The sequence below is a fragment of the Accipiter gentilis genome, chromosome 21, assembly GCF_929443795.1.
Source record: "Accipiter gentilis chromosome 21, bAccGen1.1, whole genome shotgun sequence".
NCBI classification, from domain to species: domain Eukaryota; kingdom Metazoa; phylum Chordata; class Aves; order Accipitriformes; family Accipitridae; genus Astur; species Astur gentilis.
The window spans coordinates 20451556-20470836 of record NC_064900.1 but is presented as its reverse complement, the minus strand read 5'-3'; the positions used below and the strand labels follow the sequence as shown (position 1 = coordinate 20470836).

Sequence of the window (19281 nt, the reverse complement as noted above, 5' to 3'; positions counted from 1 at the left end):
CAATCAGGCACTTACATGGAATTTAAGCATCCAATTCCCTTTGCCTCTGAGCCTCTGCCAAGACATTCAAGAGTTAAACTATGGGTTGGGTTTGGCTGAACATTTCTTTTTTAAACATTATTCTCAGAAAAAACCTGCACAACAATAAAACTAGCTAAATTCTTCACCTGAGCTATTCAATGCCTTATTCAGATAATTGAGAGATTTATTTTTGATATTTGATTGAAAATTCATTCAGGCACTTAAAAAGTACAGAAGAATGAGTGAGTACACATTACATTATACAAGACACTGATCATCTTTATGAAGCAGCAAATGAAGATCTTTCAGTACTAGGAAGGTACCTTTACAGGTTGCAGGGAAACCAGAGGAATATAGAATTTCTTGTCAAAATGTATCAATCATACATATAAACCCAAAGTATCACATTCAGAAAAAATATTCAGTAGTTTGACAAGCAGATAATGGGAAGACTACAAGTCTTGTCTTCACTAGGCAGATCACAAAGTCTTAAGTACTGAAAAGTTAACAGTGATTTAAAAAAAAAAAAAATCACACCAAAAAATTTAGTTAGTTATGTTATTGAATTATGATTAACTTGACAAAAGCTCTGATGTAAGAGTTTTCAGATTCCAAAAATGACTGCTTACACCTTAGCGCATTAGATGCAGTGAAAAAAGACAATTTGAATTTCTGAAAGTTTCATTACAAATAATAACTGTCTCATGTTGGAAGAGGCAAACAAGCTAGGATAGTGTTTTTCCTGTAATGTTTCATTAGTTAAGACAAGAAGTATTAGAGAAAAGGAAATTTAAAGTATTCTTGTCTACCCCAGAGGAGGTCAAATCCTGGGCAGGTTCTCTTCAGGATTTCAGTAAGCTTCTATGATTATCAGAGAAGGTTGTTTTGTGGTTTTTTTTGTTTTGTTTTTTTTTTTTTAAACTTACACTAGCAAAACATATTTCTCAAATTTACATTTCATTATGTATGTTTTATATATATTATGCTTTGTTATATATCTGCATCTCCTAAAGGAAACCTATTTCCTGGAGAAATAATGCACTTCACAGATTTAAACATCAAAAAAAGTATCAGAAAAGCAATCCTTGTTTACTTGAAAATGATGGAAATATATCAGGCGTTCTAGTGCAACATCAGTCTTTACTCAAGTACTGAGAGATAGTACTTGTAGACCACAGAGGTCTACAAGCTTCTATCAAAATTTCTCAAAAATCTGGGTTCAAAAGAGGTTTTCTCCTCCTCCTCCTCCGCTCCCCAAGATCTACAGAGAACTCTGTTACAAAAAATTATTAATAATCTATCAGAAGCATTCAAAACTTGTCATTCCATGGTTTTACAAGGCTCTTTTTTTTGTCCAGGTGTCTCTGTAAAGCTCAAGGATTGACTAGATCCCACATATCTGGCATCTGTTCCAGTTCAGATGGAGGGCACTTCCACAGTACTCCCTGCTAAAGGACCTGATCCCAAGCCGAACCAAATCCATGAGGAATGCTCATACAGTCTTTTTATTAACAGACCAAAACTCTGAAAGCTTGCACTCACCTCTACTGATGTAAAAATATATTAAAAAATTCCCAGTTTAAATTACTGAAATCTGCTGCTGCATGTCAGATTTATAGTTCTGTGGTTTTTTTGACAATGTAGTAACTGGTAACTTTAAAACACTTCAGTGACTTAACTGAAAACATAGAGCTAAACATGTGCATCTGAACATAATATAGCATTAGTTAATGCTATTTTTTCTTAGATCAGTGCACTTTAAAATCAACTATCAAGTTTTCCAGCTTTTAAATATGCAGAGCAACTGGAAAGAAAAATCACATCTTTCCCAGATAATGTTCAACCCCTGATTAAATAAAGATGTGCCAAGGCAGAGATACTTTATGCCTCAGGAGACAGCCATAGTGGAATTGCGAGTGTATTTTATATGTGAATTAGAGGTAAGATGTAATGACATGAGATGAAAGGCTCAGCCGTGATTTTAATAAAGGGGGGAGACAGTACTTCCCTGTGGACCCCATATGCAAAAGAGTGAGACTCAACAAGAATATATGAAAAGATTCAGCAAAAACTACAGTAAATGTTTCAAAGTTGTAAGATCACCATTAAAATTCATTACATTTTACTGAAGTTGAGAATTCCAGTTGTGAGGGCAAGCTTTAACACATTTCTCAAAATTTGTCATATGAAATTAAAGCTATGTCATCAATAAGGTGGAACAATTATCAATTTTTAGATAAGAAAGGATTGGAGAGTTTGAAAGCACAAAACTGCATTTTTAAAGGTTTCTAATAATATGATCAAAAACTAATTTCATTGAATCTGTTATTTTGAAAGCATGGTTTTTATTGAAACAAAATAACACACTTAATTTAGTAGTACCATGATGACAGACATTTTAGCTGCTTAATGCTTTTAGCAATCCTCAGAAAAAGCTGTTACCTATAGCTCAATTGCTATTTTTTATGGCTAGAGCAGAATTCCAAAGAACCATTATTTCTTTTTTTCCCCATTAAATGGAGGATAAAGTTTGACATTTTGCACAGGTCTCTCTCTTTCTGTGCACTTAAAAAAAAAAATAAAAAAATTGAGAGACATGCCTTTGTAAGGAAAAGACATGAAAAGAGCAAAATGAATGGGATGAACTGCTTAAAGGAAAAAAAATAAATCCTGCTTTATTTGATCTTTTGTGATAATCACACTCCTGGCACCCTGCCAGTGAGGCTGAGCATGCTGATGTCTGGCCAAGTACAGTGATTTCTTGGTTCAAGTCTGAGGTCTGTGATGAAAATTACAAAGCAGGGACAAAAATCAAAATGCCACCTGTGATTTTATTCTGAAACTAATTTGATGGAAAAAGTAATACAATGCAAACAGACTTTTTAGTAGAGTCTACAAAACTGTGACTAAAATTGAAACCAATGCAAATGGATGGAGGTAGCTATCATGCAAATACATTTGGATCTCCAGGCGTCCCTTTTAAAAAGAACGGTAGATGTCTTTGTGACAGGTAGATTGCTTTGAAATTATATTTGAAACTTTTAATATTATAATTTCAACTTACATCTTCCTTTATTCTGGAGTCTTTTTGCATCTCCTACATAACACATTTAAAACCAACAAAACCAGGAAAAAAAAGTCAATTAATTTCCTTAATTTACTTTCCATGAATGACCATTCCTTATAGGTCAACAAACCCTTGAAGGAAAAAAACTTTTCCTTTCTCTTTTCATTCAGAAGTCTATATTTGAACTAGTTGCCCACAGATATATGGAGAATTGTATAGCCACAAAATTCTGCAGGCACAATGCACAATTCAACTTAGAAATCCAGCCAGTAGTCTTCTATGTTATTATTCAAATGCAAAGCAGAAAAAACCACCACCAAAAATCAGCATGTCACCTTCTTTTTTATATGTCTATTGTGTTTTCCTACATTTTACTGAAGTTTCACATTATTAGCAGTACTGATCAAAGTTTGTTTGGGTTTTTCCTAACAAATATTGAAGATGATTCAGAATGACTCAGAAGCTGTTAAAAAAATCCAAAACAACCCGATAAAACAGATTTTGTTTCCTGTATGTTACTTCTATAAAATCCACTGTTCACTGAAGTGATACAGGTGACCAATTTTACCACTGCCTTCCCTTTGAAGTTGGATAGTATCTTGCCATTTTTACACATTTACTTCTCCTCTCTGCACTAGTAAGACTTGCCATACAAGCACCAGGATGATCCCTGATCTCTAGGACTTCACTGAAAACACTGCATTTCAGCTATTTCACAGTTGCTGCTGTTTTCCTTCTTCTTCAGGAAGGTTCTCCATAGATTTCCTATTCTCTTTGATATTCAAGTCTGTTTCTGCACTCTGTATTTCTTCCCTCCACCAACAGTGCTAATCAAAGGAACGCTTCAATAGCCACCTTAACCTTCTCGTACTTATATTTTCAGGCCACTCCTTTTCTATATTTTCTTTTGCAGTTCAAAAAAGCAACTCATTACAGCACAGACAATACAATACTCACTGAATTCCGTGTTTTAAATATGCAGATATGCTCATAAATTTCTTAACTACACACACACACACTGAAACGTGGAGAGAGAACTTCAGATATATACATGCACATATTCACATGGACAGCATAAAAATGATCCATAAAAACATGAACGCTTACTTTTAAATAAAATGTACCTACCTGGAATGAGCTGACCCAGTAACTGATGGCATCTGGAAAGGCTGAATACAGCTACTATGACCAAAAAAGGATAATGTTTCCATTTCATGATGTGTCCTTCCTTGCATTACACCAGCTCAGCAGTGCTAATGTAAATGTTACCTGCAACACACAATGGAAATAAGAACAAACAAATTAATGATAAATTTAAGGTACTTACAAATATTTTTGCCCAGTGTAAGTCTATGAAGTATGCTATTTTAGCTATTAAAATAATGCTAAATTTTCTCAGGAAGTTGTAAACCACAACCAGAATATTAACTATCCCTGCAGAGCACACAACCCCAAAACAGATGTTTTAAAGGGAGCCCCATAGTGCACATGTGTATTTTAAAGTGCTGCATCCTGTTTGTTCATGTAACCCAAGTTATTAAAGAAATTGCTCAGTTCAGCAGGATAATTCAGTGTAGGTTTAATCCATCCCAGTTCAAGGAAATAATTAAACACTTGCCTAAGTTGAAAATGTTTCAACACTATTCAGCTTTCTATACAAGCAGGGTTAAAACTTTACACTAGTCCTCCTATAGCACAGTGTTTTGTTGAAAGAGGATTAGGGATAATTTTACCCAGTAATAACTTGAATAGTTAAGGTAACTTTCTGCTGAGTTTCTGTGTTCTTAAGGGCAGATAGTTTTCATGCAACTGGCAGGAAAATGGAATCTTATGAAGGAAGAAAATATTTTGAATGAAAATGTGACTCAGACTCATTTTTCTGACCACCACAACTGTAGGTTGAAAAGTATCCACAACTCCACCACTATTGAAAAATAATCTCTGCTCATCCTACTCGTTTCTTATGCTTCAGCTACATTAGTGCTTAACACTGACTTTGCCAGAACTCCTCAGGCCTTGTTTACAGCAATACCAACCTATTCAAAATGCCTTTCCTCTATAGGTTCCTAAAGAACATACAGTGTTTTTCAGATGATCATAGAGATTTCTGAAAGCAGTAAGATTTTTTTAGACAATCTCTTTGATTAAATACACACAATCTGTAAATAACTGGATTTAGTGTTTTGTTTTGGGGTTTTTGTTTGGGTTTTGTTGGTTTTGTTTTGTTTTGTTTTAAAATAAGAGCCTTTAAATACAAACTGAAATGTGTGTGACTGCAATGTCCCATATATTGCATAGTATCTGGGGTTCATGTCAAGTTCTTGACAACAGAAGAGATGCTATTTTAAGTGTTTGTCCAGTTACTAGATGCACGCAATTGTCTGACCCTAACCAACAATTAGAGGCCACCAAACACAACTGTAAGCATGAAGCAGGCTGATGCATGGAGCTCTAATCCAACAATAAATAACTATGTTAGACCGTGATAACGTTACAACTGCACCTCTCACTTCTCTCTCCTCATACTTGTTCCCCTTGTAGTTAAGAACGTATATTCAGAGATGAACTGTTTGGATTATGACTCTCATTATCACCTAAATGCCAAAAGACAGAATCGTAACAGTGAGAAAACCTGTGGTGCCGTCAGTCACTTCTTCAGTCTGCTGGGACTGAGAATTTTCAGCTGTAAGCCTGATACATATTTAATGACAGCAAACAGAAGAGTTGCATCATTACTGGGAGTATTCAGTGTCATCTGATACTTTTGGATGTTCAAAAGTGCCTAAGTAAAATATTAATAGATTAAATCACCTACAAATGCTGGATTTTACATTTTCTTCTTGTGTTATACCTGTACTTCTACTATCTTAGCAATCAGAAATAATAATGCTCCATTTCCTACTAACTGCTAATACCTGAATCCTACAAAGTATTTTTTCTTCATTTTTATCACTTCATCTGCACTGCACACAAAAACCCAGTTCCTTCCAAACCCAGTTCCTTCCATTCCCATTCTTTTGATATCTCCTATCACTTGTATGACTGCTCTTCTGTTGCAAACAGCTTGACAGCTCTTAATGGCTAAGTTAACAGCAATTAATGGCCAAGGTGTTACATGCTGCTCTAAATGCTATTCGTGATATGACTCCAAGACTGAAATGAGGATCTGCAACTTCAGGCCTTCAGAATGTCAATCTCTCTCTCTGTACAGTAATACAGGCTTGCTTTATAAAACTACTTAGCACATTGGTTTCAGATTCCCACAGTTTCTTCTTCTGTACTTTCTGCCTGCAAGCACAAGATTGAATATTGTTTCTAATGCAAAACTGATGAGGCAGCCTAGTGAATTGGTTCACCAAACAAAAAAAGTAACACTTTCAGTTAAGGATTTACTTTGTCATTATAATGTGAGGTGCTCACACAATGTACGACAATGTGAAAGAATCGTTTCATTAATACATGCTGCAAAATCACTCAAGGACTTAGAGATTTAATAAGAGTCCAAGTGTTCCCATCCACTGGCAGGACACAACTCCTACTGATCGCAACAGGAGTTAAGATCACACATTCTGGAGGCAAAATTTGTTTTGTGGACCATATTGTATTGGGTTGTTGTGGGAAGGTGCTTGGTAGAGGGGGTGCTGCAGGGTGACCTGTCTGAGGAGAGGTGAGGGGCTACCTGGTGCCAGCCACAGCCCACTCCAACAGACCCACTGCAGGGCACAGCTGAGTCTGTCAGCCAAGCTGATGGTGCTTCTGGGAAAGCTTGTGTAAGAAAGGGAAAAATGCCAGATAGGCTGACTTGGTTTTGGCTGGGATAGAGTTAATTTTTTTTCTAGTAGCTGGTACAGTGCTATGTTTTGGGTTCAATATGAGAATAACGTTGATAACACACTGATGTTTTCAGTTGTTGCTAAGTAGTGTTCCGACTAAGTCAAGGACTTTTCAGCTTCTCACGCCCAGCAAGCAAGAAGGCTGGAGGGACACAAGAAGTTGGCACAGGACACAGCCAGGGCAGCTGACCCAAAGTGGCCAATGGGGTATTCCATACCATGTGACGTCATGTCCAGTACATAAACTGGGGCGAGTTGGCTGGCGGGGATGGATCGCTGCTCGGGAACTAACTGGGCAGCAGTTGGTGAGTGGTGAGCAATTGCATTGTGCATCACTTGTTTCGTATATTCCAATTCTTTTATTATTATTATTTTTGTCATTTTATTATTGTTATTATTATTATCATTATTATTTTCTTCTTACCTGTCCTATTAAACCGTTCTTATCTTAACCCATGAGTTTTACTTTTTTTTTCCGGATTCTCTCCCCTATCCACTGGGTGGGGCAGAAGTGAGTGAGTGGCTGCGTGGTGCTTAGTTGCTGGCTGGGGTTAAACCATGACATAGGCAGAGGAATAGGGGAAAAAAAGGGTCATAAACAGGAGAGGGAACACCAGGGTGCGAGCAGGAGGAGAGGGAGGCGGTGCTCCAGGCACCAGAGCAGATTCCTCTGCAGCCCATGGAGAGGACCATGCTGGAGCAGTGGTCCACAGTGCAGCCCATGGAGGATGCCAGACTGGAGCAGATGGACATGTCCTGAAGGAAGCTGCAGCCTATGGAGAGCCCACACAGAAGCAGGTTTATCCTGAAGGACTGCAGCCCATGGGAAGGACCCATGCTGGAGCAGGGGAAAAGTATAAGGAAGAAGGAACTGCAGAGAGGAGCTGTTATGGACTGAGCAGCAACCCCCCATTCCCCACCCCCCTGCACCACTCCAGGGAAAGGATGGTGGGGGGGCAGAAGTAAAGGAGTGGGGAATGAAGGGGTGAAGTGAGACCTCACTTAACTCCATATCAAATGACTGCGGATCTACACCAGACTGTGCAAGAAAAGATTCAGGTCCAATGCGTTGTCCAGAGAGCACAATGAAGATAAACACTGTCTCCTCTATGACATTATAATCATTAAAGAATCAATGGCAAATTAAACTGCACAAACCCAGAGGGGAAAGAGGCACTATGGTAAATGCAGGGAAAGGGTGTAATCAATTATTTTCTCCCACTTCCCAAGTATAGTACTATTTATCACTATAGCCAGTGCAGCATTCAGCAGCAGAAGGAAAGACACTGAGACAAGACCAAAACCGATGCTGGTTTTCTGTTCATTTCCCCCCCCCCCTTTTTTTTTTTTTTTTCCAGTTTGATTATTATTGTTGCATTTCTCAGAAATGGTAACCAGCTTGGTAAGACTAGATTTTGACAGTATGTTGAATAGAAAAAAAGGACACAAAGGTCAGGTAATTAAAATTATAACTTGGAAAAGTAACTTCCCTTTATAAAATCTTCTGGTAAATATTATGCTAAAGAGATTGTTTACGTACAGGATGAGACAGAATTTTTATTTGCTCTGTACCGAAAAAACATTTTGGAGTGGACTGGCAAAATTTCACTGAAAGCAGAAAAAATACAAAATCTTCCTTTTGAAGCAATATTAATTCATTTTGAATGCAGAAAATTTTTAAAGCTTGTCATGCATTGTTAGGCCTGCTGATATTGGATGGACTTTCCTGTATTTTCAATCCTTTTGTTATAAAGTCCTAAAGTCTATTAGTCGGACACCCAGTTATCTGGTCACCTCTGCTTAGACTGACATTACTTCTGAACTTACTCCTCCTGTGCATTATCATCAGTAAAGTTATATATCACTGAAATTAAGAACTTCCCTCTACTATTTCAAACATCCTGTCTTTGTTAAACTAAATTTATTTGGAGTTCCAGGAGGATGAGAAGGAAGCACAGCCATACATTGTCTCAACTGTTTCCATTTAGGAGCAAGAATGACAGAGGGTTGATGAACTAGAGGGAAAAAGTCTGGCCGGCTCCTTTTCTGTTCTGAAGAAAATCAACTCTACTAAGATCAAAGCAGCTAAAAAAATATAAATCTATTTAAACCAGAGTAGTTATCAGTACAGAGCATTTATGGATCTGGACTGTGATCCTTTCAGTGTCAGTTTCAGCAGACATTCAGGTAGCTCACCTTATTTAATCTTTTAGTATTCGAAAACATTTGCTTTTTTAGAACCAATTGTTTGGTCAGTTTTAACAATTATGACACAAAATTTATATTTTACTTATTTTAAGCTGTGCTTTGGGTTTTTTTAAATGTAGTGAGAAAACCAAGAATAAAATTAATAATAACAACAACAACAATAATAATGGGTTGAATGTGCTCAAATTTACATTTCTAAGCTGGCAGGTGACAAACCTATATGTGAAACAGTCTTACGTAGATTTTAACTGACTTGATTCTCTGTATGATATATCTACTGCCTAAGCAGTACCATAGGAATAGTTCAGCTGGTATAAAACAAAGAAAAACAAACAAACAAATAAACAAAGCAAGCTGTGTCCATGTTCATCCACTCATACTGAAAGACTGCAGCAGAAACCCAAACAGCGGTATCAGCCTGACAAACTGGTATGTGACATAACCTATAGCCTAAACCCTAAATACCCTCTACTAAGCTGCCTATACACAAAAGCTCAGCGTGACAAGCCAAACTTATAACAAAAGAAACACCTTTCTCCCACCAGTCTCGGTGTCATAAACAATCTCTCTACCAGAAGCTCTGCTAATCTCTAATATCTCCTTCATGTGTCTGGCTATATAAGCGGAGACTAATTTTGAATAAGGGACAACTTTAACAGGAAGGTTTCCTCAGGGAGGAGTACATAAACGAGACAGTGAGCAACAAAACATGATTTCTGCGTAAGGGAGCAATATACTTATAATGTAATAAATGTGCAATGCAACAAATGAAGCATGAAGTGGAGTGTTAAGAAGTGTAAAGAGAAAGCAACCCCCCCCCCCCCAAACAATCCTGTAAAACTGTAAAACAATGATTTGCACTTGTTCTGTGAATTGGGGCCACTCGAGAAAACTGACAGTGCTCTGCTCTGCAGGCTCCTGCCCCTGCCTGAACACCAGACTGTTGGTCTCTCTCAAGGAGCCAAATTAGGTTACTGACCGCTTACTGCTCTCCGCCTTTTCTGCCTGCTGTGCCAGGAGCAATATAGAGACACTGTCTCAGCGTGCAGGGCTGGGGTTAGGAAAACCAAAGCCTACCCAGAGGTCAGTCTGGCAAGCTATGTGAAGAGCAACAAGAGGGACTTCCACAAGTACATAAGCAGCAAAAAGAAGACCAGTGAAAATAAGGTGGGGGACCTGGGGACAAAGGACATGGAAAAGGCTGAGGTATTTTATGCCTTCTTTTATCTCAGTTTCTGTTAGAAAGACCAGCCTTCAGGAGTCCCAGGCCCCTGAAACCAGAGAAGAAGTCTGGACTAAAGAAGTCTTGCTCTCAGTGGAGGAGGATCAGGTTAGGGAGCACTTGAACTACCTGGACACACACACCAGTCCTGGGACTTGGCAGGATGCACCCATGAGAGCTGAGGGAGCTAGCTAATGTCACTGCAAGGCCACTCTTGACTAGCTTTGAAAGGTTGTGATGATCAGGAGAGGTTCCTGAGGACTGGAAGAAAGCAAATGTCATCCCTATCTTCAGGATGAAGGATCCAGGGAAAAGCAGGCCTGTCAGCCTCATCTCAATCCCTGAAAAGGTGATGGATGAACCTATTCTGAAGAGCATCTTCATACTCACGGAAGGACAAGAAGGCAATTGGGAGTAGTCAACATAGTTTTACGAAGTGGAAATCATGTTTAACCAACCTGAAAGCTTTCTACAATGAGATGACTGGCTTGGTAGATAAGGGGAGACCAGCAGATGTTGTTTATCTTGACTTTAAGAACGCTTTTGACACTGTCTTAAGATCCTCATAAAGAAGCTGATGAAGTACAAGCTAGATAAGCAGAGGGTGAAGTGGACTGAAAACTGGCTGAACTGCCAGGCTTAAAGGATTGTTATCAGTGTCACAAAGTCCAGCTGGAGACCAGTCCCTTGTGGTATACCCCAGGGGTTGCTACTGGGTCCAATACTGTTTAACATCTTTACTAGTGACCTGAACAGTGAGACTGAGTACACCCTCAGCAAGTTTGCAGATAACATAAAACTGGGAGGAGCGACTGATACACCAGATGGTGTGCCACTATCCAGAGGGACCTTTGCAGGCTGGACGATCTCATGAAGTTCAACAAAGGAAAATCTGAAGTCCTGCACCTGGTGAGGAATAACCCAAGGCACCAGTACACACTAGAGGCCTGGAAAGCACCTCTTCCAAGAAGGACCCAGGGCTCCTGCTGGACAAAAAAGTTGAGTGAGCAATGTGTCCTTGCAGCAAAGAAGGCTAAAGGTATCCTGTGCCACTCTGGGAAGAGTGCTGATGGCAAGTCGAGGGAGGTAATCCTTCCCCTCTCCTCAGCACTGGTGAAGCCACATCTGGAGTGCTGGGTCCAGTGTTGGGCTACTCAGTAAAAAAACTGACAGTGGAGCAAATTCAGCAAAGGGGCACAAAGGTGATTAAGCAGTGGGAACTTCTGTCATATGGGGAGAGGCTGGGACTGTTCAGTCAGGAGAAGAGAAGGCTCAAGGGGATCTGATCCATATAGATGAATACCTGCTGGGAGGGAATGAAAAAGAGGTAGCCAGGCTCTTGCCAGTGGCGCTCAGTGATAGGACAAAAGGCACAAATTGAAACACAGGAAATTCCACTTAAACATAAGAAAAAACCTTTTCTACTGGGAGGGTAACTGGACAGTGGAATAGGTAGCCCAGAAAAATGTGGAGACTCCATGTTATATGTAAAACCTGGTAAGACACAGTCCTGGGCAGCTTGCCCTGGCTGATCCTACTCTCAGCAGGGCATTGGACTAAATGATCTTCCTCCCTGCCTCAGCTGTGATTATCCTGCTTCACTGTTTGGGAACCACAGTACCAAAATCAGCAATCCATATACCGCTTCAAGAAATGCAGTATTCTGAAGTGTCTAGGACAGAATGAGGGAAGGCTACCTCTCCCAGAAAACTAGTCACAAAATGCTCAGAAGCTGTAGTGTAGAGCGACCAAAAAGCTAGCAGCATCAAATGATCCTGGAGCAGAAGCTGACTGGATGGAGCTGGTATGCTGGACATGTCTTTTAGGGCTTAAAAGAAAAAAGATTTTTTTAATAAAAAAACATATTAATACTAGAAAAATCACTTATCCTGTGAAAGTTCCTCGATGCATGGTCAAAAATGGACAGTTGAGGAGGTTTGTGATGACATTTTTGGGTGAATGACCTTATGATCTCACAGGTAAACAGAACATACAGACAGACTAATGCTTAAATGTGCTATGCGGCATCGTAAGTCATTGCCTGTCATTGCAGGGCTTGTTGTGTTCAGGCTGATTATTCCCCTGGAATGCAAAAATCAATTCTAACTTGCAAACTATTATTTTGCATAGACGGACAGTATTGCAGGTTTTGTTCTCTATTTTATATTCATTCACTCTCAGGGGAGCAATCAGAGGGCAAAGATAATTGGTAACAGTCACCAGTGAATTCATTGGACAAAACTGTCCTCAAATCCAGAAGATGATTTCGTTCTGTTAATTAGCCTTTTTTGTTGAAACTGCTGATATAGCTAAAAGCTGTGGGAAGAGAGGAGAGAAGTGAAGATATTTGTATCATCACTCTCAAGAAGCCATACGAGAGTGAGAGGGAAAGACCTTAAGGTCTTAGCTAAAAGCTTTACAATGCAGGATACTCTCTGAACGTGTGCACACACACAGGCGCTTGTGTGAGGAAGAGGCAATGTAGCTTTAGAGACATTTCTATCTACTAAAATTTACCCGTGCTTCAAACCTAGAGGAAACTGACACTTTGGGTTGTTCTTCCCAATTGTAGCCAGGCTGCCTGGCATAATTCTCACTTGTAGAACACCAAATTTCTCTATAATTAAAGAAGTCTGACAAAGGAGCAGAACTACAGACTCCAGGAGCTTCAACTGACTCACTCCATGCAACTCTAAGACACAAGACATTTGCAACAGCTGTTTGGGTTTGTGTCTTTCTTTTTTAAATGCAGTTTCATATTTTTCAAAATTATATCCCCTTTAATCAACCTGGGCCGCCCCTTTTTGCGTAATAAGGCACCATCTCTTAATAAGGGCAAGCAAGAGAATGTGAAGCAAATCCTGTAGTAACAGCACTATGGAAAACCCTATGGGAAAATTAACTGAATTCAGAGTGTGCTTTTGGAAAATACAACCAAGGAATGATCTCAATAAAACAAGAACTTTTTCATATCTTATATTACCAATGCAGTACTTCTTTTTGCCCTTTGGCATATGAAATCAGCAACCCATGTCTCAACTACCATGACTTTCAAGGTAACGTTTGGAAAAAAACTGGTTACTGTATCTGTTAAAGATTTCCCAATACAAAGTACCATGTTGCCAAATTGCTCTTCTAGAACTACATACTCATTGCTTTTTGAACAAGCAAAAAAATATCATTAGTAATGCCTTGATGCAATCACTAATTTCATAAGAAATACTGTCAGTGTTCAAACATCATTAAGTAGTGGATGTCTGAAGAAGCAAAGTGGTTGTTGTCAAATGTACTTCCAAACAGTCACATGGAAAACAAACAGCATTTGATAGAAAATCCAGTGCCTGAAAGGTTAAAAAAAAAAAAATAAATTCCTTTGACTGCATTTTGACTTCTGTTATACCTGATCTCAAAAAGCAAGGGTTTTTCAAAGGCATTTAGCTTTAAACATTCACAGTACCTTTGAATGTCCTCAGCAGGACCAGAAAAGAGGGATTCAATTTTCAAAGATAATTGTGTCAGATAACTGTCTCATCCCTTTTCAGAAACAATCTGATAAATACCTAATTACCAGCCAAGTGATTTCAGAGCCACACAGCTGGGCCTGAGAAAAGGCTACAGGGAATGACAAGGTCCCCAAAAGCCATCGAGAGCAAGAGGCAGTTGGCTTGTGAATTACTTCATTTATTCAGCTGATAAAATGCATAGAAAGTCCCCAGAGAAAACAAAATATTCATAAAATGTTGAAATAGTAAACAGAATCAATATTTAACCAGAGAAGTAAAATATTAATTTTCAAATAAGACAGGACTGTGTACTACAGAACGATTACATTCCAAAATCCACGATGGTAAATATTCGAGTGCTTAAAACCACTCATTTTTCCAGAAAGCATTTGTACGCTACTCAGTCTAACCTTGCCTTGTGTTGATATATAATGCTGTGTAATAAGAAATTGGCTTTACAGTAATTTATACTGCAATCTTGTTGCAGACTTAAAAAGCATTCTGATCTTAAAGAATTATAGTCTTAACTGTCAAACGGGAAAGAACTTACAAAATGTCACCAGTGTTAAAGAACTACCTCATCCTTCTTGAAAAAAACCTGGTAATCCAGCAATCCTTTCTAAAAATAGAGAGTACCTTCACTTTTAAATGATCTTCACCAGTTTAAAAAACCCACAGGTATATGTAGCATCTCAGATTTCAGTGAATCTTTTTACAATGTACATTGTAAAAGCCAGTCCTGTAATCTTGCTGAATTCCTTGTGCTTGGAGAAGTGTTGGCCCCTGGTACACAACCTAAGTGTTAATGGAGTAAAGAGCATGAAATATCAACATAATGATGCAGAGTTCAGAATCACAGATGGGAAGTAGAACATTACTGATAATGCTCCAACAATATTAAAATTACCAAGTTATATATTCCTCAGGCTTTATGAAATACGTGTTTGCTTTGTGAAAAATGCAACAGATCTGGGATGGTAATGTCAAAAGTACACATTTCTGACCTAACTCTGCTCCCAGATTGGAGCAAATTGATTGGAATCTTGCAAATGCAATGAAATAGGATGGATCTATGGACTTTTGTAAATTCTGCTCATATAATTTAAAAGTAAGGACACAAAAAAATGTTACGTATATGCAGGAGAGAGGTGAGTCAATGGCTGTTGAGTACACAGTCCAGGGACAAAGATTTAAACTAAGCTGGTTGCCTTTTCTTTGGAGTGGAACAGTAGTGATCACACAGTCAAGAACAGAGGGACAGTTTTAAAACCTGTTCCTTTCAGACTCTCAGCTATTAAGTGATGGCATTTCTGCATGCGTCACTATTCACCTTGCACATAAAAATAAACTAAAGCTGGCCAAGAAGAGCTGACACTCTGCTAGCATTTAAGTCCCGGAAGTCAGGCATGCATAATTCAGTGGGGCAGGCAGGAAAATCCTGGGGTTTCACTTATCTGAAAATTCAGATTTGACCTGAGATCACAGCTTTGGCATAACTGGTGTTGTGAAAGTGTGTTCAAAGATGGAAGTAAAATTCCCAGACAACTCACTCCCCAGCTACAATTTACCAAAAAGAGTCCTATGTGCTAGTCACTCAATGCAAAGAAAAGCCCAAACTCCACTTTAGTGCATGGTGAAAGCTTTGTGTTCATCTAGCCTACAAGCTTCTTGGGCTTCTATCTACCATGACAGACTGAGGCAGTAAATGCCCACTCATAAATTTAAAACTCTGTGAAATATAAAAAGGAAATACTAGACAAAGTCTCTGTGCACAAAGCAAAACAGGGATGCTCTCTACTGCAAAGCTATGAAACAATAAGCATTCGGGGACCACAGACTGCAGCCTCTGGAGGTAAAAAGGCTGGCCAGAATTCTTTTCCTCTTGAGATTCAGCTTTGAGGGAAAGAAAAATAGCTTGGCTTTTGCCCTTAATAAGAATGGGAGCAATTGGAATGGATTTGCAGATCCTGCCCCACCAACGAGTCTTCTCAGAGACAGAAATTTACATCAGGATTTAAAGAACATTCAGCTCTCCCCTAGAGCACATTCATCCTTCTGGGGTCGCCAGTAAAGGTGAAGCTTGAACAATATAAGTACTTTCAACCTTGTCTGCTTCTTGGTTAAATAGACTTGTGTGAAATGCTAACTCCTTGGGGGAAAGGAAGAAGACGCCAGCTTTCATGAAGATACCGGAAGAGTGGCAGAATCCCTTTGAAATTGAGACTGATCTGATAAGGTCGTTATGGTTGTTAATAGCAACTCTTTCCTCTGCTTCCTTGGACGAGGCCGTGGCATTTAGCTGCAGTCTGGGGCAGCGAGCAGCCAAGCTGCCTTTGCAGGGGGACGTTACAGACTGGCTGCGCCTCTGGAAAGCCTCATCCTCTCCATATCCCAGCAGACATAAGAGCTTCTTCTCCCTGCAAGTGAGAGGAGTACTATTGCCTCATAGCCTTTCTGGGACCAAAGCGAGTAGCTTTTTGCCATGTTTCATACTTAAAGCAGACTTTGACGCCTCACTGTTGATTTTGCTCCCGCTAGCTTTTAAACCAGGAGTCCAACCTGAAGAGAAACACAAAGATTTAAAGTAAGAGCATTTCTACAGCTCCTGAGACTGTAAATCTTTGGGTTAAAGGAAAAAAATCACAATGTCACCACTCCCAGCCTCAAAAGGAATGCAGGGAGGACGTAACCCTTACCTCTTCTGTCTGGCTAATGGGCCCATGCAGAACTCCACACCAGCTCCAGGGGAGTCAGATGCAGGGCTGCGCAGTGGTGGGCCTTAAAGTATGTGGAGGGAACAAAAAAGGAGATCTGGCATTATTTCAGAGAGAAAGTTTAGTGGATGCAGGATGTGAAACTTTCAGAACCCAAGTCCTTCTGGTCCTGCTATTTCTGTTTCAGCCTCCTATGAGGAGAATAGCCAACAGGGGTGAGGGGACCACAGACTACATGCAAGAAAGTGCTATTCTGCAAACCCTGATAATCCCTCCTGACCATGCTTTATGAAAGGAATTTATTTAGTCTATGTGGTATCAACAGCCTATGAAAAATTAAGGTATCACCAGCAAGCTCCTCCCAGACAGTGATGGGCTCCCTGCTCCTACAAGTAGGAGGGAAGAGAGAATCTGAGGCAAGACCTGAAATCTCATTTTTAATATTTCTATGGAATTGAAGTCTCAGACAAAATATATTTTATAACTGCACTAAATTTTATCAAGAGCAGGATGTGCAAAAAAATTTTCCCTCATAATCCAAACATTAGTTTGAAAATGCAGATCACTCCTAAAAAGACTATCATTCCCCCCCTCCCGCCCAACCCCCCCAGCTTCTTCCTTGGTTTCTCCTTTTAAGAAAATCCTTTACAGCATATCTTTAATCATCTCATCAGTTCTGGAACATAATTTAAAGTCTGAAGTTATCTGTTCTACAGCTAACAGTAGAAGAGAACTCAAATTGATAGATCGAATATTTTGAGCCTGGAAAACTTCCCTTGTGATAGTGATCCCAGACCATTACTCCCATCTATTAGAAGCAGAGAAGCTGTTAGCATCCATTAATATATGAAGTACGGCAAACAGGAGTGTGCATTTTAAAGTTTTGTTTCTAAGTATTATTGTAGAAAAATAAATAAAAAGGCTAAAGCTCCTAAAAATGTCCTGACCAGGAAAGCATAACAGGTATGGAAAAGAGAATGAAGGTTTTATGTCTCAGAAAGGCTACTCAAACTTAGAAATTCTGATGCAAAACTTGAAATAACATTTACATACAAGAGCAAATATAAAAAAACCCACATGTGTCTCAATAACAAATGCTGGAGTTTCAGCTAACCAGATAGCACAGTAAACCAAAGCCTGGCAATAATTTTCATTCATATTTTCTCCTATCAATGCAATGAACTGTCCTGAGAGAAAACATTCAGCTCAAACAAAAGAGATTTCATTTTGTCAGAATATCTAATACAGTAAAAGTTCAGGTTAACTGGCTAGTATTTTGACAGGTCCCCAGTTTCTAGTGTGGATCCTCATGCATTTTGCATCTGTCAGATACACAATCAGATACTCACACATGTTATCATGCTCCCTGTAACTACAACGAACACCAGGTAGAAACATACTTTAAAAGTTATGGATGTGCCTGACATAAATGGTGTGACCTTTCTTAATAGAGGAACTGCTGTATAATCACTCTCAGGTGGGCAAGAAAATAAAACATCTTGAATCACTGAATTCAGTCACGTCAGAAGGAATTTGAAAACATGGACCAAATAACTAAACTGCTAGCTCCTAAACCTTCAGAGACTAAAGCTTAAATATTCCTCAGCTGGACAGAAACAGGTAATTGGAAATTTACAGAGGCGGACAACTGATTTCCTAGCAGTAAACCATAATGACCAAACTAACTTGTAATGGATGAATAATTAGGTAGGGGTAGTAAAAAAGGCTGAATCCACAGGTATTGTTTATTCATGACTTAATAATCAGCTGTATTTCTGCATATTTCATTTAAACAGCTCTCAATCTGGGACTACTTGAGGAGTGACTACCATGCAGGCATTAGAACAGTATAATTTTAAAAAGGCTAAGGGTGATTCAAGAGAAATATTTCTGTCTTTCAGTTTAGAAAAAGTTTTTATTTTCTGTCACTGAAAGAAAAAGCTTTCTCTTTGGAAATACCTGAAATAAAGTGGCATTAATTTTCTAACAAGCTCTACGCTTTCAAAATAAGATATCAGTGGAGCAAGACAACAATATCATATGCTTTCTTTCTGAGCTGGAAACTGAAATGAAAAATGTGAATTAGATGTTAGAGAAAATTATGCATGTGCTGGCTTGCGTTACTGGCACTTTTGGAAGGCAAAATTGCTTTTCTAGGACTCAAATAAAGACAACATTAACTTAACTTAGCGAAAGAAAGACACTGTAGAAAACTGACTCAAGACACTTTTACCCCATTTACCCCTTTTTAAAATACTAATTTTGTTCCAATATTTCCATTACATTGCCTTTCCACCCCTCCCCCCCCCCCCCGCCCCTTTCCCCTCCTTTCCTTTCAGATAATCTGGAGACCTGGATCCATGTAGATGGGTTCTTTGCAGCACTCTAATGCTAAAACAAGTGAGAAGGCAGCAGTGCATTAGACATTCATATGGCTACAATGTAAATTTACTCACATTTTTAGCATATGATTTATCATACAGTCAGGTGAACTAATCAGTATTAATGAAGAGGTTCATAACATGCCTTAAAGTCACGTTCCTTGCACACATTAAACTGATTCAGAGTTACTCTTCTCCAGGTCTTTTCCTGTTATTGAGAGGCAAATGAATTTATCTTAAATCCTTGCTCTCATCTGCATCAACCTGTATCACAACCCACTTTCCATTCATTTCCTGAAAAATGAATACTTAATTTGTTTCCAATCTACCTT

At 38.9% G+C, this 19281-nt stretch overlaps 1 protein-coding gene across 3 annotated transcripts in view; it reads right to left on the bottom strand.

The window, feature by feature from the left end:
• ROBO1 (roundabout guidance receptor 1) overlaps positions 1–19281 on the bottom strand; it is a 748954-nt gene that overhangs the window by 650512 nt on the left and 79161 nt on the right. For all 3 annotated transcript variants that reach the window (XM_049824860.1, XM_049824862.1, XM_049824861.1), the window contains exon 2: positions 4217–4357. In XM_049824860.1, the coding sequence (XP_049680817.1) occupies positions 4217–4304 (88 nt within the window). In that variant the 5' untranslated portion in view covers positions 4305–4357. The remainder of the gene's footprint in view (positions 1–4216; positions 4358–19281) is intronic.